Source organism: Euprymna scolopes, chromosome 35 (assembly GCF_053919585.1).
Source record: "Euprymna scolopes isolate OS-2025 chromosome 35, ASM5391958v1, whole genome shotgun sequence".
Lineage (NCBI taxonomy): Eukaryota > Metazoa > Mollusca > Cephalopoda > Sepiida > Sepiolidae > Euprymna > Euprymna scolopes.
This window is the reverse complement of record NC_136516.1, coordinates 73,881,846-73,905,741: the sequence shown is the minus strand read 5'-3', so window position 1 is coordinate 73,905,741 and position 23,896 is coordinate 73,881,846. Positions and strand designations below refer to the sequence as shown.

General features: G+C 35.5%; 1 protein-coding gene across 1 annotated transcript in view; it reads left to right on the top strand.

Annotated features, from left to right (window-relative positions):
- LOC145259932 (matrilin-1-like) overlaps positions 1 to 23,896 on the top strand; it is a 185,512-nt gene that overhangs the window by 115,671 nt on the left and 45,945 nt on the right. Inside the window, exon 2 of the mRNA XM_080117893.1 lies at positions 11,562 to 11,601. Within this exon, the coding sequence (XP_079974019.1) occupies positions 11,562 to 11,601 (40 nt within the window). The remainder of the gene's footprint in view (positions 1 to 11,561; positions 11,602 to 23,896) is intronic.

Here is a 23,896-nt window from a genome sequence, read left to right as displayed (position 1 = left end):
GTATATATATATATTTAGAGAGAGAGAGAGAGAGAGAGAGAGAGAGAGGTAGATAAAATGAAGTTAAAAGAGAATATATCTTTAAAAAAGGAAAACACTTCTAGATAGATAAAGTTAAACTCTGTTAAGAGGATCAATTTAATACGGTAGAACCCTGGGATACGGCATTAATACGTTCCGGGTTGGGATCGTAAGGTGAGGTCGCTCTATGGCGGGACCTAAGCAAAATTTTATTTAGTACATATTAAAAATTAGTAACAAAATACAGTACAGTATATAATGCACATGTATATAATCAAATAACACTATAGATAACACCGTAAGGCGGGGAAAATACTGTAACTAGCGGCCGGAAAAACATCGTATTTTATATCGTAACCTTTAAAAAAAATTTACCCCGGTGCCAACGTATCTCGGTGTTCTGCTGTATATTAAATAAAAATGGGGAATAAAAGTTACATACAACTTTATTATATCATTAGATTAATAAGGAAAGAATAAGAGAGACAAATCTCTTTAAGCCATGGTATTTCCAAAGCTAAATGCTTCTTTTCCACTTTCATTGCACTATAAAATTAAAACGAATATGTGTGTATTTGCATACCAATAGGTTTCATTCCAAACGGCAAGAGATGAAATCAATTCACACTAATAAATTTGACTTATAAAATTCAAAATCTCATCCTTCATACTTTGGAAGGATGAGATGTACCTATTTACTATGCCTCCCCACGGAACAGAGTTAGACACCAGGGTCGTTTTTTAACGTGGAGAATAGGTACAAAAATAAAAAAATGTCTCAGTCGTGAAGGACTGATCCTGCCTCCACCGAAAGAGAACAAGAAATGGAAGTGCAGCATCTGAAGAACAAATACTACACTTTGATCTTGACCAGGTATTTATTTGCTCCCCCACCGAGCAAATTAGGCACGAGGCCGATTTTTAATGTGAGGAGTGAAGGGGAAATAGGGACCAACTCCCCGGAGAGTAGGGGAGCTGGATAGTGGCAATTGGTATGAAGGGTTGCCCTTACCTTGACCAAGGTCTTATCTGTGGGGTCGCCCCCACATAGGGTCTTTGCTTGCAGTATCTGCCGGAACAGATACTACACTTTGATCTTGGCCCGAAGGCCAAGTTCCATGCTTGGAAGGATGAGATGTAGATAAAATATTTTCTCAGGTTTTTCCTCATAAGGAACATGTATTCCATACTGTTCATTGTTGAAGTGTTTTTATTCAATACGTCTGACGAAAGGCTGTTCTTGTGAAAATTTTCAAACGACATAAGGTTTGAATTTGTCCGATTAGTCTTGAAACAATTGTAACTAATAATGAAATATACACTTTATTGCTATCAATCTATTCCTTGATGTCTTGATTTTGTTAAAACAATATATGAATGCTCAATTATGAAATATGGTAATTTTGTAGCTTACAGTTTAAGTCATCTCATTTTGATTACCGAATTTTCAATTATATAAACCCAGTAAAATTCGGAATACGATATATATATATATATATATATATATATATATATATATATATATATATATATATATAAAAGGAAATTTGTCTGTGTGTGTCCGTCTCTTTGTATGCGTGAGTTTGTTCCCTATAGACTCCGCAATGGATGTGCCGATTTTTATAAAATTTCACACAAAGATACTTCATGTATCTGGCACTGTTCTTAGATAGATTCTGTATCGGAATGTCTTGATAAGTATCGATAATAGATAATCGAACAATGAATCCGATGAAATAAGGAGCAGACAATTTGGACCAAATTTAACATCTCATAAAGCCTAACAACACAAGTGAGTTTGAGAGTTTTTATTACCACACTGAACCATGATACTTGACTTTTTTATTTTAAACTTAAATTAAAGCCATTATGACTGATTCAGGAAAAAGGTCAGCCATGTAAAATCATAGGTTCTTTGATATGACAGGAGCGCGTTCGAAATGAATGTTTCTGTTTAGAACACAATTGAAACGTGATACTTGACTTTTCATTGTAAGCTTTTATTCAAACCGTTATATATAAAAATAATTTATATAATCAACAGTAGGTTCTCTACAGTGCAATGTAGACTACAACATATTGTGGACTAAGTCGCTGAAAGGAGATATGTGAATCATTCTGCGAGTGCACCGCGATAGGTCTTCAACTAGAGCAGGCAATCGAGCGATTTAATTTTAAAAAAATGGCCGATTTCACCGCTTTCGACGACAATAAATATATAGGAATATGAAACATTTGCTGATCATCATTCAAACCCTGACAACATCGGGTCTTCCTGCTAGTGTGTATATATATATATATATATATATATATATATATATATATATATATATATATATAGAGAGAGAGAGAGAGAGAGAGAGAGAAAGAGATAGATAGATAGATATCGCAGATTTACCATCTACATAATCCGACTTCTAAAACGTTTATAATTACAAAAGAGAAATCAACTATATAAGAATGAAAAAAAAAGCCTTAACTAAAATTGTTAAATAGAAATAAGACTTACCACTTGCATAAGCTGACTTTTCAAAAGTCTATAATTAAAAAAGGGAATTCAACTATGATCGTGCTAATCGTGTCGCCGGGCTCGTGTTGCCGGGCTCGAATCTGTCGACTGGTGTTAATCGTGACACCCTGCACTAAAGATTCCCGAAAGGATGAAACACTAGTGTCTTTAGGCATTTAATTATTATAGAAAATAATTATATATATTTTTTATTACCGTTTTATCTTCTTAGTTACACATGTTTCGGTTACTGAATCGTATCAACGATCCAGTAACTTCGTCAAACTTTAACAGATTTCTGTTAAAGTTTGATGAAGTTACTGGATCGTTGATATGATTCAGTAACCGAAACATGTGTAACTAAGCAGATAAAACGGTAATAAAAAATATATTTGCTCTGCAATAGTACTGAGCATTTTCTCCAGGTTTTTACTAATTACCAGTTTTGTTATATATGTGTGTGTGTGTGTGGTGTGTGTGTGTGTGTATGTGTGTGCGTTACTGAAACTTTGTCTTCGTCACCCTCACTCGTCCCTGCTATTTGTGACAATCCAGTAATGCATTTTGAGGGTGCTAGCAATGGTCCTGTTGTCATAGCTTGGATTCGTAGAGAGCATGAGTTGTACATCGGCGCATCTCCGATCTCGCTCGTTGAACATTGTGTCACTTTCAGACGTAATAGAAGAATCCCATCGCTCTTGGGATTCGTACACAACTTGCCAGCTAGTCGATAGTTTGCAAGAAAAAAAAAAAAGAAAGCCGGTTTTTATTAAACAGAAATGGAATTATGCCGTCTTTTCTAGGGCGACAATTTTATCGTTCCCCCTGTACTAGATGATAGCTACAACTCGTGCCCGAATATTCTCACTGGCTGATATTTTTTCATTATCTTCGCTACAGAGTTCATATTCTTTAATCGAGTTTGTAACCATGAATAGTGAACTGATGTTTGTTTCCTTAAATACATTTCCTATACGCTTTAATCCCATATATAGTACAATAACTTTTTTCTGGGATTGAGTTATGTTTGGCAAAAACATTTTATAGTTGTTTAAGCAGCTGTAATTCATAATTAACTGGACAAGTCACCGATCTCGATCTCTCTCTCACTCTCTCTCTCTCTCTCTCTCTCTCTCTCTCTCTCTCTCTTAACTATATGTGAATTTCTTACACAGCAAACTATCTAAAAAGAATACAAAAATCGACACGATCAACTCTCAAAAAGAATATAAGAATAGACATGACCATGTGGTGAACGCAGTACACTGAACATTATGCAAACAACTATATACTGAACACACAGATAAATGGTACAAGCACAAACCAGCAGGAGTACTTGTCAAGAGGATGGAAAAACCAAAAGGGGGAAAGCACAAGCCATACCTCCGCTGGGTGAGTGCAAAGAGGAATGGAACCTTAGGGAGGATTATTGTCACTCAAATTCAAGTGAAGACCAATGGTCGCCGGCAACGAGAAATCAATGGTAACCGGCTGTTGCGATAACACAAATTCATCTGCAAAGGTTATCGAAAGAAGTCGAAAGTATTGAGAATCTGGGAAGACTTGTCGTCACTCAGACTCCAGAGAACACCACAAGTTGATCTCAAAAAGAAATCTTTGATGATGGACCGTGTGACTACTCCAAGTAAGTAAGTCGTAATAGAAGTAAAATAACTTATTTTTACTTCTGCAGAAGTGGAATTTATGTTTTCGATTAAGTTCGCTTGTTTTATTCTTTACAATCTACGCTCTGCACTGTCTGACCAATCTTCAGGAAACTTGGTGAACATATCGATCACAGTCTAACTTAGAACTGATTCAATTTTTGGATATCTATTTCAAAGATCAAGATTACGGAAACGGAAAAAGTCGTACGATTCTGTTCATTATATAGACTCTGTATTTAGCCCAAATAGTAGCAATGAAGTCCCGCATCTTCAGTGATAGGGAATTTGAAATGCTTCGTTCTGTTCGAAATTTTGATGGAATTTAAATTGTGATTTTTCCGATGCTTTTTGAATCTCATCAGATTTATCGTCTTTTAGTTATCAACGTTTGCATGTCATAACTTTGTGAATAATTCAAACAATATAAACGAGTTATGGCCATGTAAGACTTTGGCCTATTACACTTACATAATGGATTACCTTATGTCGCATAGCGATTACATTAGCTAGTGTTAATCTTGGTAATTGTTAATTACCGGCATTATCTCTGCCTCCATGAAAACGCTCGCCTGCATGTTGCTCAACTGACCCTGCAGAAGCTGAACGAAATTGGCTAAAAGACTCTGCTTCAGGCGCCATATTCACCGCGCCTCTCCCCCACCGATTATTACCTTTTCAAGCATCTCAACAACTTCCTGCGCGAAAAATGCTTCAAAAGCCGAGATGATGCCGAATCGGCCTTATCGCTTCCAAAACTCCGGATTTCTATGCTAATGGGATGAATAAGCTTGTTTCTCGTTAGCAAAAATGTGTCGATTCTAATGGTTCTTATTTCGATTAATAAAGTTTATTATGAAAGCAGTTATGATTATTTTAAGTTGCACGTCAAAAAATAAAACTACACTATTTTTGCACCAACCTAGTCTATGAATATCAAATGCCGACACTTGCAAGGCATAATTTTTACGAGTTATATTATCATGAAGATTTAGAAATGAACAAGTTTCTACGGAAAATAAACAATAAAAGATGTTATGTAAGATCAAAAAGGTTAAAATAAAGTAAAAGACCAGACGTTAGGACATAAAACATGACGTCAGCGATATCGAGATTGATCTTAAACCTCAGTTTCTTTACCAGTCTGTCAATGGATGTAGCGAGAGCAGATTGCCAATAATGCTGTAATAAACGAAAGATAAGCTTTGATAATCACCAAAAGTGAAATGCCCATCCTTGAGGTTTCTCTTCGCTGTGTCGATTTATATATTGCTAATCAGATAGTATAGTAATTAGTTAATATAATATTAGTCTCTCATATGTGATGTATTTAATTAAGGATAATATCACGCTGCCGCTTGTCACAGCCCAAGTATCTCATCGCTTTAGATGACCCAGAGAGATTTAATCCATAGGCTAAATGAGTCATCTGCAAATCGCTATAATTCATGCTGGCCCTAATAACATTGGATATATACACTAGTAGACAATAAAAAGTAAACTTCCAACGAACGTCTTAGTTTCGTCTTCTATATAGATATAAACAATATTAAGAATTGGGAAACGTTACATTACAGAGTCATACGTTACATGTGATTTGACCTTTTCGATCATCTGAACTACGACCTTTGATCTAGATAACCCAGAATTAAATAAAATATAAGTTAAACCACGACCGATGACTAACCACGTTTGGTTACGATTGGACAAGCGATGGGTACGCGAAGCTGTACACAAAGAAACATAGTGACGAACTAGCAAACAAATTCGACTAAAAGCATAACCTTAATGACATGGATGATTAAACAACATACGCGACATTTTGTATGTTTATTATTTTTACCAAAGAGCGGCAGATCCATAATTTAATTCCGTTAAAATTTTTACTATGACCGATTTTCAAGATCAGTTAATCAACCGATTAATCAACCGATGTGGACGCTAGGTTACACATAAACATTTCAACATAGTAACAACTATTTGACTCCACCGTCTTTCATGCTGTTTTTTATTTTACTATTAGCCTAGGTGGCCGTTATTGCCCGGTGTTTGGAGGTGTGTATTGAGAAAAAAAATGGTAGTAGGCAGGCAGGCTCGAACCCGTACCGTCGAGGAGGAAAAGAACGTGTAAATAATACGTGACGTCTTTGCCGTTGCATCCATCGCTAAACCGGAAGTAGTGAAAGTTTAAATTAAGGCAACCGAGAAGAGAGGATGACTTTTTAAAATATCGGCGAAAAAAGCGTCCTCCCTGTAGAAAAGTAGCCAGTTAAAGGTGAAAGAATTAATGTTATTAGTCAATTTTTCGATATATGTCGCCCGAAAGACCGAGCTTCAAAACGATACCGATCTTGTGAAAATCTGTCGCGTCTGTCGAAAGTTTTAGACATACATAAAACAGGCTTCCTTCAATCTTGACAGACTATTGATATACACGGTAAGGGTGCCTGCGCGTGAGATTTTGTGGAAAGAGTTGCGCAAAATCCAACCACACCTCTCCTGAGTCGACATTGTTGAATACCAGTGGCAAGTGGAGGTTCAGGACGACTGGAATCAATACCGAGATAAGCGGTAAGGATATACAGCGCCCAGAATTTCTACATGGTCACCCATCTGGTACTACGTGGTACAACGTTGCTTAACTTCGGTGATCTGACGGGAACTAGTGTGTCAACGTGTATTAGGCATACATACATGATGATGATGATTGCAACGTCTTGTCAGACGAGTGCCACTCCCTCAGACATTTAAAATCCATGAGCCCAAATGCCTGAGGGAGTATCTATACAAATATGATGTTACAGAGTCTTAGCTTTGTACGACAGTCCTACCGGTGAATTCACACGCTCAAGCAGGCATGACACTGAAGACGGTCGTTGAGATCAATTATTACATGCTTCAAGCATTTCAAGCCTCCACGCGTTACAACTTTTCCATCGCCACAGGACCATTTTAATAGACAAATGCCTGAGGGAGTATCTATACACAGATGATATTACAGAGTCTTAGCTTTGTACGACAGCTAAGTCTCTCTCTTGGTTAAAAATGTGGTGGAGATCCAGCAACAATCAAGAGCAAGATAGCCAGCAACAAGTTAAACTGCAGACCAGCTTAATGCGGGTACTGGTTCCCCGCTTTATGGTTTTTTAAATCAGAGAGTTGCTTCTCCTAGAAACGTTGCCTTCACTACGGCTTTCGGGAGCCCTCTCCACCCCAACACACACATACATACACACAAACACACACGGTGCTAGTTGGCTGTTGACCCCGAAAAAGGGTTCATTCGGCCTTTGGAAGGTCTTGTTTTTAATCCTTCAGGGAGACTAGCCACCCTCCTGACCAAACAAGTCTGATGAGGGAACCAGTTTAGTCGCCGGTGACCCGACCATGAGGAAAATAGTACTGGGTTACATACATACATACATACATACATACATGATGATGATGATTGCAACGTCTTGTCAGACGAGTGCCACTCCCTCAGACATTTAAAATCCATGAGCCCAAATGGCTGAGTGAGTATCTATACAAATATGATGTTACAGAGTCTTAGCTTTGTACGACAGCTAAGTCTCTCTCTCGGTTCAAAATGCTGAGATCCAGCAACAAGCAAGAGCAAGATAGCCAGCAACAAATTAAACTGCAGACCAGCTTAATGCGGGTAATGGTCTTCCGCTTTATGGTTTTTTAAATCAGAGATTTGCTTCTCCTAGAAAGGTTGCCTTCACCACGGCTTACGGGAACCCTCTCCACCCCAATACACATATACACACACACAAATATACACGGTGCTAGTTGGCCGTTGACCCAGAAAAAGAGTTCATTCGCCCTTTGGAAGGTCTTGTTTTTAATCCTTCAGGGAGACTAGCCGCCCTCCTCACCAAACAAGTCTGGTGGGGGAACCAGTTTAGTCGCCGGTGAACCGACGATGAGGCAGGTAGTACTGGGTTACATGGTACCAGTAGCACATGACATGACCTGACAAACATACATACATACATACATACATACATACATACATACATACATGGCGGTTTCCTTCAGTCTTGACAGACTATGGATATCCATGATAAGGGTGCCTACGCGTGAAATTTTTGTGGAAAGAGTTGCGCAAAATCCAACCACACCTCTCCTGAAATCGACATTGTTGAATACCAGTGGCAAGTGGAGGTTCAGGACGACTGGAAACAATGCCGAGATAAGCGGAAAGCACACACAGCGCCTAACCTTTCAAAATGGTCATCCATCTGGTACTGGCTAGGTTCAACGTTGCTTAACTTCGGTGATCTGACGGGGACCGGTGTGTCAACGTGATTGTACCGTATTACATACATACATACATACATACATACATACATACATTTAAACAGATAGGTGAGATTTATATTATAGATTGACAAAGCAATAAACAAACTCGATCACTTTTACATTTTTCAGGATACGACTAGTTTAGTTGATTGGAACATCCTAAATAGGAGAATTTTATAGCAAGATATTTGTTCAGGTTACATTTTAATTTTCCACATGTTAGTATCGTTTAGGAAATGAGCAACCGGAAAGGAACTCCAAAGGCAATCGGTTCGATAAAAAGAAGCTATTAGAGTATTAAGGTCTCTTGAATTTGGAGATATCTACACTAAGGGGGTGTGATTCTGCTGTTAATCAAATTGATTTGGAGAGTTATCTTGCGATGGTGTGCGTGTAGTATGTTCAACAAAGTGCATTCTTTTAATGTATTCATAAACCAAACACAATGATATATTACGCCGATGAGACAGAGGCTGGAGTTTGGTAGACAGTGCGGGATCTATTAGGTTAGAATTTTTATTTTTCTCCTTGTGGAATGAGGGTTGGAGCACACACACCCAGATGTGGCAACAATACTCCATACATGAGCGAATATTTGATTTATAGGTATATTGGATACTGGGAGGTGTGAAAATTTTTTAGTCAGATAGAGAGAGCTCACCTACTTTGCAGCAGACTTGTGTACTTGTTCCGATTCATGTTGCCTGTCAATGTTAGACTATACTAAAATCTAAACAAGTACAGTTTCGAGGTATTTTATTTTTCATACAAATAATAATAATAAAAATGGTGCTTATATATAAGTAGCAGACGTATGCGTGACTCGTTGGGTCAAAACCATTACCATTTATTTATTCCACTTTGATTTCATTTAAAATTTCATAAACTTTTGCATATCTCTTAAGATATTCTTCTTGCATAACTAAACATTTAAAAAAGTTTTACTTCTGTATTATTATTATTATTATTATTATTATTATTATTATTATTATTATTGGCTCACAAGGAGCTTTCACAGAGATATTTTCCCTGTGGCGTTCACTGGAAGCTGAGTGACAATAAGTCTCCTCAGGTTTCTAGTACTCTCCACCTCTTTCGATAACATTTGCAAATAAATTTGAATTATCGCAACAGCTTTTTGCCATTGGTTTTTTAGCTGGCAGCCAAGCCTCTCCACGGTCCCAGTTCTCTTCGGACTTATTCGGCTTAGGTCTGGTCAATTCATCGGTCTTTCCCTACTCCTTGACCTTTTGGTTATTTGTCTCGCTCTTTTGGGGTGATGTGGCAATGGGGGTAGGGTTGGGTTAGAGAACTTATAGATATGCAGTTTCAGTGTTCTTGGTTCCATGTGGTGTTTCATGTTTTGCCTTTTCAGCATTTTTGTCTGGCCCGCACTTGTTGTTCCTTATTATTATTATTATTATTATTATTATTATTATTATTATTATTATTATTTTAGTTAACTTCACGGTGTTGTGATGCTTTACACTGGTAAATTTTTCACTAAAGAGGAGTTTTTAGTGAGCATGTTCAGAGAGTCAATTAGATGGAAAGCACCTGACATAGGATGTTTCCTGCGCCAAGCAGAACTGGTTTCTGGAGTACGGTGATGTTGTACTTAATTGCCAATGAATTACACTATTTCTGAAGATCGCCTGAAATTGAGCCAAGCTCACCTATGATGATTGGTACGATGGAAGTTTTCTTGTTACACAATCTAGCAAGCTCTACCCTCAGTTTTTGATAGTTCCGTAGTTTCTCATTTTTCTTGCCTGCTTAGTTAATGTCGCTCGGACAAACCACATCAATAATGTGTCATTTCTTGATCAACTACAACATCCAGTTTCCTGTGAGTTATCTCTCGACCACACTGAACCATGAAATCTCAGAAAATCTGTACGTCCTCATTTCCCGCTACCGTTTCTAGTTAATGTCGGAACCACTTGTTGTTGTTATTATTATTATTATTATTATTATCATCGTTATTATTATTATTATTATTAGTAGTAGTAGTAGTAGTAGTATAGTAGTAGTAGTAGTTGTATTTACTCCCTATAAATTTTCAGAACAAGCCAGTTCACTGATAATGAACAGTAGTGTTCCCTAAAAGTTCAGCAATAATTATACTCTCTATATTTCCCAAACCCGCCGTCTCTTTTGATAATCGTTGTAAATTATTTTGCACTATCAGAACAGCTGTTGGCCACAACTGCTGGTCTTCTCTGAAGTTTAAGTGATTATAAAACACTCCAAGGTTTTAGTGTTCCCTCGGCGCTCTGAGTGTTCCCTCTTTTCAGTTTTTTTCCATCCTTCTTAGCCCTTTACAGGTTTGTGTAATAACCAACACAGTAGAACACCGGGATATGGTGGCCCTACTATATTTTATTTTCAGGTTACGATGTGGAATGCAATGTTTTTTCCGGCCTCTGGTTACGATATTTGCCCCACCTTACGGTGTTATTTATAAAGTTATTTGATTATATACATGTATATTGTATACTGTTCTGTATTTTGTTACTAATTGTTAATGCTGTTTCCCGGGATTCTATTGTATATGTGTTTTCATTTTGAGAGGAGGAAGCCGTTTATAGAATTATATTATAGAACAGTTGAGATAGATAGATAAATAGATAGATAAATAGATAGATAAATAGATAGATAGATAGATATTCAATCTATTCTCTACCAATCTTCCTTTTTTTTCAATCATCATGTCTTTATTTCCCTTTATTTTCCAAATTCTCACGAGATTAATATATTTTCCGGTATTTTTTCACATAAGTTTGTATTTGCTTGCCTTATTATGAAGGCTAAGGTAGGGTTATACAATGTAAGAGAAAAATCGAGCCCTCCCCCAACCCCACCCACAAAAAAGAGGAACTTTTGGTCTAGACAAAAATTAAAATTTCCTCCACAATTTCTTCCACCGCATGAGCGAGGACAAAAATAATGAAGTGCAGTAGCAGAATAGATATACTATTTTGTTCCCGGCCAGAAGGGGCTCGCCACATTTTAACAATAATGTGATCTTTATTAATAACATTTTATTTTATTTTCAGATACTAGTTCAGTTGATTGGAGGATACGACTTCCGGAATAGTAAGTATCGTCTTTAAATTAAAAGCAATTCACTCTCTCTCTCTTTCTCTCTCTCTCTCTCTCTCTCTCTCTCTCTCTCTCTGACACATACATCTCATACACACATGTGCACACCCTCTCTATGTATACATATACGTCTTATATTTGTTTTAATTCAAAATGTTGAAGAGCTACTAAGGCGTGAGTCTAATCATTAAATCAAAAATACTTCAGAATTTATTTTTCTACATAGTCACCACCATTCTTAATGCGCTGTAATGCGCCCGGTGCGTGCTTTGTCATACTGGAATCGTTCAAAATGTAAAGCCTCCTATTTTTAACAAAAAAAAAGAAGAGCTACAAAGACGAAAGTGGTACCATTAAAGCAGACGACCTTTTGTGCTCCAGTATTTATTTTTCTACATAGTCATCAGTATTCTCAATGCTCTTTTACCAGAAATTCAACGACGCATCTCTGCTTCTGGCGTACGTCCAAAGAAGAGGTTGTTTTCTTAGAATTTCACACCGTCAATATTTACAACAGACTTGAACAATAAAACAATGAAACTTTTAGGGTATGAAAGTATAATTCAGCTATCATAACAGTGCAATTTGCAATCTCCTCTAATCTATTCGGGCGGTATAAAAATAGGAAAGCATTACTTTTCAACCATCCCTCGTACATATATATATATATATATATATATATATATATATATATATATATATATATATATATATATATATATATATATGTGTGTGTGTGTGTGTGTATTTAGGCAGCATTCTTTCATTCAGGCAAACATTATTAAAAACAACAGAGATACCTTGCTTAATGATTCTTTTTTTCATTTTTTCGATCTTTCGTAAGATTTTTTTAACTTCAAGATGGAAGGTATTTACAAATGTTCCATGGTTCGCACGAGCGCTTTCGATTCTTTCTTGAATCATCATCAGGTGGAGATAAAATATTAAAAATAGAAGTGAAATATATAGTTACTAATGATAAAGAGAGTAAATGAAAAGTCGATTAAAATATACATTTACGAGTGATAAAAAACTCGATTAAAAATTAGAATGATAAATGATGATGTAAATACCTTCCGTCTTGAAGTTAAAAAAATCTTATGAAAGATCGAAAAAATGAAAAAAAGAATCATTAAGCAAGGTATCTCTGTTATTTTTAATAATGTTTGCCTGAATATATATATATATATATATATATATATATATAAAGTTGAGGTTTTCAAGCTCTGACATTGATATTAAAAGCCTAAATTTCCTATTTAAAAATTATTAAAGAACTTTTTAATATACTCAGTCGTGGATATGCGACCGACTACATAAAGATTTACTTCCATATACCCATGAAAAACGAGCGTTCATTAATTAATTATTGTTTATGGTTTTTAATTAGATTGTTGGTTTCATTTAACTACTAGCATCGGTACTCGGCGTTTCCCAGGTGTCGAGGCGTGATGTAGTAAGGATACTGAGCAACCCTCAGAAAAACAATCAGACGCAGCCCGGGTGGAGAGAGGTGCGAAGAAAAAAAAACGAAAATGTAATCGGCAAGAAAAAGAAGTACGTGAAAATCAGTTTAAGCGAACTTGAAAATAATTTAGTTTCTGTTTTAAAAAGAAAAAAATCCTATTATATAAGCCTCAAAATAAGAAAAAAGTAATCAAAAATAAAAAGACCACGGTTACGTGGGTTCGAACTTAAAGCTTATGACGCGACCTCATTACTCACTGCTCTACGACGCTGTCGTTTTTTTTTTTATTTAAACCAATACAAGAAAGAACGCCTGACGTGCATGCGTACTTGTCGAAGTCATTTAAAAAGAAACGACTTTTTTTTACCTTTCCTTGTTATAAACGTTTATTTATATACGAAATAATTAATCGTTTTTGCTAATTCTCACATATTATTCGAGCGATGTCCGATGCGACTGAGAAAAGTTTTTGACAGTCATACAAACACATACACACATTTTGCCTTTTACATATTAGACTAGCGGGGATACCTAGCGTTGCCCGGGTTGAGAGAGGTGTTAAAAAAGTAGGCAGGCTTAAATCTGTCACGCATAAGAGGAAAAGAAGTTTTTTAAAAGCCCACGGCAACTTATGACGTTGCAGGCGTTCGAAATAAGTTTAGTCATTGCAAGGCACATGGTGACTTTGCAAAAATGTCTATGCAAAACTGACCTCTCCTTGGAAAAACGGCTCAGTTAATCGGCACAGACTTAATGTTTTGGGCCAATTTTTGATGTTTGTCATCCGAGAGACCGATCTTTCTAACGATACCAATTTTGTCAGTGTTCGTCGCGTCTGTCGAAAGTTTTTTGCGGACATACGCATGCACACACATAAATAAAAAAACCGAGGTTTGAGATTTATATAATAGGCTAGCGGGAGTATCCAGCGTTGCCCGGGTGTAGAGAGCTCTTATGGTAAATGTATTGAGCAATGGAGCCCTTAACAGACTTTTTTTCTTAATTAAGCAACCTCTAAAAAAGAATGAAAATAGCAGCAAATACCCGTGTGAGCGCAAAAAAGTAGTAAGCAGTCAGGCAGGCAGACAGGCAGGCTCGAACTTGTAATGCTAAGAGGGAAAAGAAAGGGAAAAATAAAGCGAACAGTTTAGTCGTCACACTCACCAGGACAAACGACGTTGACGACGTTCGAAATCAGGCTAATCATTGCAAAACGTTTGATGACTGTAAAAATGTCGACGATAAAAGTGACCCCTCCTTGTAAAAAAAAGACCCAGTTGAAAGTAAAAAAATGAATGCTTTTGGCCAAATTTTGGATATTCGTCGTCCAAGAGACTGAGCACTCAAACAATACCAACTTTGTCAGTGTTGGTAATATGTGACGAAAGTTTTAGCGAGACAAGCACACATACATTCACACACATATACTAACAGACATGTGATATTTATATTATAGATTACGTTTAATTCTTTAATGAACAGTGTCGACATTGTGCATAATTTTGTAGAATTTAGAATAAAACGTTCTAGCATAAAACTCCATATATATATATGATTTGTCTCTGTCTCTGTCTGTCTGTCTGTCTGTCTGTCTGTCTCTCTCTCTCTCTCTCTCTCTCTCTCTCTATATATATATATATATATATATATATATATATATAAGTGATCTTTTTTGTGTTTGTACAAAACGTCTCTACCAAATTACTTTCTGAATATTTGGTGTACAGACTTAAAACTTGATATATAGTGTATTTAGACCTCGGAAACCCTTTAGACTTAGTTTTGTACCTGTAAAATTAGCGGATAAGGGATCAAAATTGAAAAAAAGTTGACTTTGGCAGGAGTAAATCGACTTACTTCTGAGTAGGCGTACATATACATATTTAGCTTGAACTCGATTAGTTATTAACCTTTCTGACGATAGCTCAGATGATAACGACGAAGGCTGGAGCGCTGAATGTCGTTGTTTCGGTTCCAACTTAGAGCAGCGTTGGCATTTTTTCTAATTTTACTTTTGAAATCATCACTATTATATATTGGGTACAATATGATAATCAATAGACAATTTTATAATAATAAATACGAAATCTGCATAAATTAAAATATCATATTTAAGCGTATTTTACGATTGGTCAACGCCGAGCAGTTTGTAAGTTTATACATAAAGTTATGTTTTTTTTAAATTTTTTTTCTGGCGATAATTGTATGTCGGTATGAACCACGTATTCGTGGATTCTGCTTATTATATAAATTAAGTAATATATCTATATATATAAAAATGTAAAGTTGGTTCGTTCTAAACGAATAAAACCATATTTCTACGTTACCAATTTATTTGAAATTTTCAGACAACCCATTTTTAGAGTCGAGGTATGCTTTTATGTTATTAAAATAAATTTACCTCGCGAATTATTAAAATTAAAATATTAAATAAAATAAATCTGCGAATCTGTTCTGTTGATAAAACTGAACTTCCGGTTCGATTCATTTCACAACCACGACTTGACGAAAGATTTCATTTTCTGTTTAGTAAGTACAAAAAAAACAAACATAATTAATTTGTTTATCTTCCAAATTTTTTAATTTACATATTTTTTCTTTATTATATGAGGCCAAAAAGGTTTGTCGCTTCCTTTTTGAGTTTTTTTGTTTTGTTTTTCGATATAAGATTGGTTGGAATAAAAAAAAACACGATTTAAAAAATAGCGCGGATAACTCTCTGCATTAGCACCGAAAAATGTTACTAAACATTTATTAATAATTTCTCACTTTTACAAACATTTGATTTTAAATTTCTTTTTAAATGACGACTTTAATCGACTTTTTTTTTTCATATCCCTCCCAATGGTGTTTATTAGCCCCCCTCCAAAAGTGACGTTTATTCCGGAAGCTGTTCTTAAGATTTGGAGGTTGGGGGGGGGTGATTCCAAGGTGGACCTAATCTAAAAAAAATAAAAGTGGGTTTGTATTACTGTACACATAGATTCGAAAAAGTTGTCAAAAAACAAATATATAACAATTGAATAAAAACACCAAAAATATATCCAGTTTGGCAGAAAAGTAACTTATCTTGCCTTTGATAACATTTATTTGTTATATATTTGTTTTTTGACAACTTTTTCGAATCTATGTGTACAGTAATACAAACCCAAAAAAGTTTTTTATGCGTACATAAGCAACTATTTTTTAAATTTTTTTTTTACTTGTTTATTTAAAAATTAGTAAATTTCAATTGTAGCGTCGACCCCGGAACTAATTTTGACAGTGACATTGAACATTCACCGTTTCCGGAGAGCTCCAAGAAAAAGACAAAAAAAAAGCCGTGGCGCCAAATTCGAGGAGTCTCTCGCCCTCTTTTTGCTCGAGCACCCCAGCGGAATAAGACGCGTTACTGACACGCTCTGTCGCTCGTGCGCGACACACCCTGTCCTGTTTCCAATGGTGAAACCACACAAAAAAGAAAAGACATTCTTCTGATCTATTCACGCCGCTCCTTACCCGAACGAATTTTCTAAACAAAATTAATTTATCGTTTAATCCCAACTTATCGCCAAAAACATTTGACCAGTCGGGAAGGATTTCTTCTTTATTTTCGGACTAAAAATAACACGAGTGTGATACACCAGGGCAAATAAATTCACACCTATTATAACAAGCTAAGTCTGATTATTTGTGTTTAATTAATTTTTCTAAATATTTATTTTCTTATTAATGTTTTTTGAAAAATTAATTTTAAGTGAGCTGTTTGTTGTTTTGCCCAGCGAGCACCTCGCTTCACAATGAATACAATAATAAATCATTTATCATTAATATGTGTTTTTGGTTTTGTGTTGAATGAAACTTTTTTTTCATTACAACAATAATGAACCAATTTAAATCTTTCGGCATGCGTTTAAGGGTTACGAAATTATCAATAAATCGTTTAGTTACTAAGCCAACGTCAGTAAATAAAAAAAAAAATGTTACGTGCGCATGCATTAGCCTTAGCTAGGGGGGGACTAAGGGAGCGACCATTAAATAATTATGCTGGTCGCCATGGAACTCAACGCCCAGGGAGTACCTAAAGTGGCACTTATGCACTTATGTTATCGTGCTATTTTTTAAAATAGTATTTTCATGTTAAATTCAAATTTTACAATATGTTTTTCTTTTATTAATTTGTTAAGTGAAAGTACAGATAACCCGGTCAGGTTCTAATGTGATGAAAATCTAGCCCCCCCCCCAAAAAAAAGAGGTACTCTGGATAATAACAAAACATTAAAATTGCCTCAATCTCGAAAGATTTCTTCTCTACTGAACGAGGAAACAAACGGTGAAGTGTAGTTCACCTTCTGTTTCTCTCCCCCTCTCTCTTCCTCTCTTAATATCTCTCTCTGTCCATCTCTCCCTTTCCCTCTCTCAATCTATATTTCTCTCTATATCACCCTCTCCATCTCTCTTTGAGCCCCTTTCTCTCTCTAACTCCCTCTATCTCTCTCCTTTTCTCTGTCTCATCCCTCTCTGTTTCTAACTCTCCCCTCTCTCTGTTTATCTATCAATCCCTTTATCTCTCTATCTCCTTCTCTTTCTCTATTTTCCTCTCACTTTCTCTTTCCTATCTATATATCTTCCTATCTATCTGTCCATCTCTAATCCCTCATCCTATTTTAGTCTCCTAAATTAATTACAGTGAATAAGGCATTGTCAAAACATGGATAAATCCTATTTTAGTCACCTAATTTACTGACTGTGAGAATAGAAGTTATTTGGAAATTACTGCTACCTTGAACAGCACCAGAAGTAACTGGTAAAACCTTTTTAATTAAATTGATTTTGGCAGCCATTTGGTAACAAAATGACATAGCCTTAGCCCTTGCTGCACGAGGAATACCTGCGACCTTGCTGCCAAGTAGAAGAATTATTTATTCTACTTTAAAACATTCATTTTTCAAAAATCTCATGTTCGACATCTCCAAAACATCCAATATGGGGAAAAATATTGCAGAAATGCAAACTTATTGTTTAGGATGAATGCACAATGGTACGCAAAAAATCACTTGAGGCTCTTGATCGATCCTTGCAAGATTTGCGTGGCAATATCAGACCATTTGGGAATGCAGTAATATTGCTTGCAGGAGATTTCAGACAAATGTTACCTGTTATTCTTCAATCAACACCAGCAGATGAAATAAATGCTTGCCTCAAATACTCTACTTTTGTTCCATGTGAAGCTATTAAACTTAACTCAAAATATGCATGTACAGTTGCAGACTGTTCGATCTGCACAAAAACTTTTGCGTCACTTGTAGGAAATTGGGTACGAGAAAGTGCCAGCTGATCAGAGTTAAGGGCAAAATTCTTTGACTTTTAACTTCTGTAATTTCTGTAATTTTATTTCATCAAAAGAATAGTTAGTTTAAAATGATTTTGCAGATATTCAAATTATGAGAATTCCATTTGACTGAGTGAATGAGCTATTCTTGCAGGTCAATACAAAGATGCCCATGAACTTAACGCTATTATTCAATGTAAAATTCCAAGTGAGGTAGTCAAATACAAATCCATCGACACTGTTGTGAAAGCAGATAAAGTGGTTAATTATCCAACAGCTATATTTGCCAGGGATGCCACCGCATGTATTGCAACTGAAATTTGGTGTACTAATTATCATGTTGTGAAATATAAACCAATCCAAGCTTTGCAATGACACATAGCTTGCAGTAAAAAAAAATTAACAAACAATATCATAGAAACAACAATCTTAACAGGACCTTTCACAGATGAATATATATTCATTCCATGCATTCCTATGATTCCACCGGATACATCATTACACTTTAGGAAATTGAACTTTCCAATTTTATTGTCATTTGCAATAACCATCAACAAAGCACGGGGAACAATCTTTATAATTGTGGGCCTTACAGTTACACACTGACTGTTTTTTCACACGGACAATTTATATTACGTATTCAAGAGTCACCAAACCGGAAAATCTCTATATCAGCTAAGAAAATGGAACAACAAAAACTGTGTACCCATGCAAAATGGAAAATTAAACCTATAAGAAACATGCTTTTTCTCATTTTGGAACTTTTTCCATTGCGCCAATTTGAGCCACAGCAACGCGTGGCAGGGTACAGCTAGTATATATATATATATATATATATATATATATATATATATATATATATATATATAAGCGTGTATGTATACGATAATCTCTTAAAGTAAGAATCATTATGAATTTCGGAATATATATTTTCGTCAACGCGGTGGAGAACATGTGCACATCACTTTTTAGTAAATGTTTACGTTTAGGGGATGCAAATATGTATGAAATATTCATTTTATTTTATTCAAAAAATAGTTTCATAACACGGTCATTATGAATTTTAGGATGTATATTCTCCGCAACCCGACGAGCCAAATTGGCCGTTTACTATATATTTTTTTATAAACGTTGACATTTAGTGGGTACATCTAAACACAATTAAACAAGCCTGGAAAACATTTATAAAATTAGGTAGATTCTACCAGAATGCATTTTTTTTTTATTAAAAAAAAAATGATATATTTTTTTATATTTTTTGATAGTTTAAAAAAGAATTAATAATTTGGTATCCTTCGATATGAAAATAAAAATTAAAGCATTTAAATTGTAAAATAAAGAGTCATTTGTGCCTTTAATATTTTTTATCACATTTTTACATTTTATATATTACCAGCGAGGGGTACTCGGCGTTGCCCGGGTGTGTGAATGTGCCTGTGTTAAAAAAAAAACGTTGGCCGGGTGTTTGGAGGTGTAAAAAACCGTTTTAGTAGGAAGGTAGGATTGAACTCGGAAGCTTTGACGCGTAGATGGAAATGAAAGGGGGAAAAAAGCCAGGATCCTAACCATCTCGGCCACGAGGGAAGAGGAACTGGTAAGGGTGTTATGTGAACGTTTATAAAGCGAAATAAACAGGTGTGAGGAAATGGCTTGGTGTCTGACCTAGTTTTGCGCTGCAAGCCTGCTCATTCGCTTTTCGAAGACGCGGCGAGCTGGTAAAAGTCGGGCAAATTAAATACACACGCGAACCCCGTTGTTAAGTCGTAGTTATTATGATTTAGACGCGATATAAAAAAATTTAAGAAGGAGCGAGCCGACCGAGAATCACGGCGAAAAAGCCTTTTGCATACATACACAAAAAGCGGACATACATAATGCAGTGCCACTCCCTCAGACATTTAAAATCCATGAGCCCAAATGCCTGAGGGAGTATCTGATGTTACAGAGTCTTAGCTTTTTACGACAGCTAACTTTCTCTCTCTCTCTCTCTCTCTCTCTCTCTCTCTCTCTCTCTCTCTCTCTCTCTCTCTCTCTCTCTCTCTCTCGGTTCAAAATGTTGAGATCCAGCAACAAGCAAGGGTAAGATAGCCAGCAACAAATTAAACTGCAGACCAGCTTAATGCGGGTACTGGTTTTCCGCTTTATGTTTTTTTTAATCAGAGATTTGCTTCTCCTAGAAAGGTTGCCTTCACCACGGCTAACGGGAGCCCTCTCCACCCCAATACACATATACACACACAAGTATACACGGTACATACACAAATATACACGGTACATACACAAATATACACGTGTACATACATACACACATATTTTGCCTTATATATATATATATATATATATATATATATATATATATATATATATATATGTATATATATAGAGATTATCTTATTTATATTTTTATTGATATTTGTATGAATAAATATAATTATATTCCATTAAAAACCTAGTATCTGGAAAATGAGTAAACAAATATGCGAACCAATTCGACTGCGGGACTTCCAGCGCCGACACAAACAAATGTAGCTACAGTCGAGGTGTTTACGCTTTCCGTTCTGTCATGAAAAAATATATATTCTTTAAATTTTGGGGGAAATTCATACACTTACATTTTTTGGTGACACACTATATTTGGATATAAGTATGTGTAATTGAAAATTATTGCAATTTCTTCAATATTGTAATCGTTATTTATTTTACTACATATACTGTTTCGATACACTACAGTGACACAACCTTCAAACGCAACCCTTTCATATTTATATGATTATTAAAGTATTTACTATATTTTATTATTTTATTTATTAATCTATTATTTACTCAAATAAACATGAAACGACATAAATGTTGCAGTGTGTCCACCCTACGGATAATAATTATTTTATTATAAAAACGGGAGAATATGTCTCTCGGCGTTAGCACTCAGTTATGTACAAGTCGTGGCACTTTGTAGTCGAACTGACGTATAACCACACTCTATATTTGTAGCCTTTAGTTTTCTGCTTAATGTATGATAAATACCGATTGTACCTTTCTTCCGGAGGCTCACGGAACCACATTTTTGCAGACGAAGAAAATAAAGGATCTCGAACTTTTTGTCAGTGACAACATTGGCGACGAGGAATTATTATGAAAGTTTGAACCCGTCACTCTCAACAATAATTTAAGAGTAAATTTAATAAAAATAAGATCATTTTAACAAATAATTTAATTACGAAATTAAATCCACTAGAGTGCATTTCGTTTTTTTATAAGCAAGTCAACCATTGAAATATTTAGTTAAAAACAAATAAATTACTTCGCGAACCTTCGAAATTTGAAAGAAATCAAGAAGTACCAAAATAGAACGTGTTTTTTTAATTTTTTTTTTTTTTACATTTTTAACAAACTCCCATACTCCCATGTATCAAAAGGTGGCACATTTTAGTAGCAATTCACATCAAACTATTTTCAACAGATAGGTGCTTTTTCATAGTACTTATTTTACTTAACAAACACAACAATGATGCGCTGAATTATTGCATGCAGGCTAAATAAGTGATATAACCTGGCCTTTCTAATTACTTTATCTTCAAATCAACTAAGAAGGCAGTCCTTAATGCATATAAACCCTTTGTAAAACCCAGGCATGAAGAGATCCTAATGAAAATGAAATCTTACGTTATTACTAGACGAAAGCTAAACATAATTAGATACTTCCCATAAAAATGAAAACTCCAGATTGCCCTTAACGGACGTACATACAAACAGCATAATGTTAATGCGGGAATGCTTCAGATATTGCTCATTGAATCTGTAATATTCCTGATATTCATAAACGATCTACCTGTTGAAATTGTCTATGAGATGGATATATATGCTGATGACACAACTATAATAGCCATGAAGGACAAACGAATATATGTGTGTGTGTGTGTGTGTGTGTGTGTGTGTGTGTGTGTGTTAATTTTAAAATGGATACAATCCGACGTTATGATGTGAAAAGGAAGCGGAAGACCGGAGGCTCGACGTTTCGCCCGAATTAGGCAGGCTTTTTCAGGAGGTGTGGTCACTGACGAGAGGGTCGATGTTTTTAGTTTTATATATACTGGGGGAGTGTATGCAAATAAAATTATTATACAAATATACGAAAAAAAAGAACAAATATATATTTATCAACCAGTGTCTAGATTATTTTCGTGTAATATTATTTTTGAAACTCCATGGAATAAGGAAATAATAAATGGCTAAACTTTTTGGCAAGGCTTACTACAACTAATAGCTCGAAACACGCGTTTTTATGGATAACTTTCAGGCATGTCAACATATTTAAATATTTAGAAATTTAATATTAAAAAAAGAAATAAATAAGCCGCGTCAATGAAAGGAACGACGCGTATCTGTGCAAACAAAAAGGCGGGTAACTCCCTCTTCGCTTAAGTAAACGAAATCAAATACAAAAAACAGCGTTTCAAACTGTTAATATCGCTTAAGAAATAGCAACAGATGTGTGTGTGTGTGTGTGTGTGTGTGTGTGTGTGTGTGTGTGTGTGTGTGTGTGTGTGGTTATCACATGCAGTGTTTCACCGTATAATAGACATTAAGTGTGACTATACACGCAAGTGTTTAAGACTGAAACTGAGACTCGATTACCTTTTCGACAGATCGCGATTTTATCTTCTAAATAAATAAGCATTGGTCCTTATTATCATTCTCACAATACTCTTTCATGCTTTCATCCTGCGTTTTGTACGATTCGTAGCGGCCTTTTCTAAAGAAGGCGGAAGAATAATGAGTGAGTTGTTATCGAGCAGGAAAGGACTGCCTTCATCCGGGGTGTCTTATCAAAAGAGATGAATGAAAACGAGGTGGGTTTTTTTTTTCATCGTGATAACAGGGTTAGCCTACTTCTGTTAAGAATTACATCTGGAAAACAATCTTTTTTATCTTCCACACATTCTCTTTCTTTTTTTTTCTTTCTTTCTCTCTCTCTCTCTCTCCCTCACTCTCTCCTTTCTTATTCTCTCTCACAAACTCTCTCTTCCTGCTTCTCTCTCTTTCTATCTGTCTCTTTCTCACTCTCGCTTCTTCTCTCTATATCTTTCTGGTTGTCTCACCATCTCTCTGCTTCTCTCTCTCTCTCTCTCTATATATATATATATATATATATATATATATATATATACATATATATATATATATATATATATATATATCTTTGTGTTTCCGTCTATCTAAGTGACCTTCATTCCCTCTCTCTCACTTTCTGCTTATCTCTCTGTCTGTATGTTTATTTGTCTCTCTCTTGCACACACAGACACATACACACACTTCCTTTCTCTCTCTCTCTCTCTCTCTCTCTCTCTCTCTCTCTCTCTCTCTCTCTCTCTCTCTATCTATCTATCTATCTATCTATCTGTCTATCTTTCTATCTCTTCTTTCTTCTTTTTATCTCTGTCCCTGTCTCATTTTCTGTACGTCTATCTCTCTCTCTTTTCTCTGTGTGCGTCTACCTGATCACTATATTA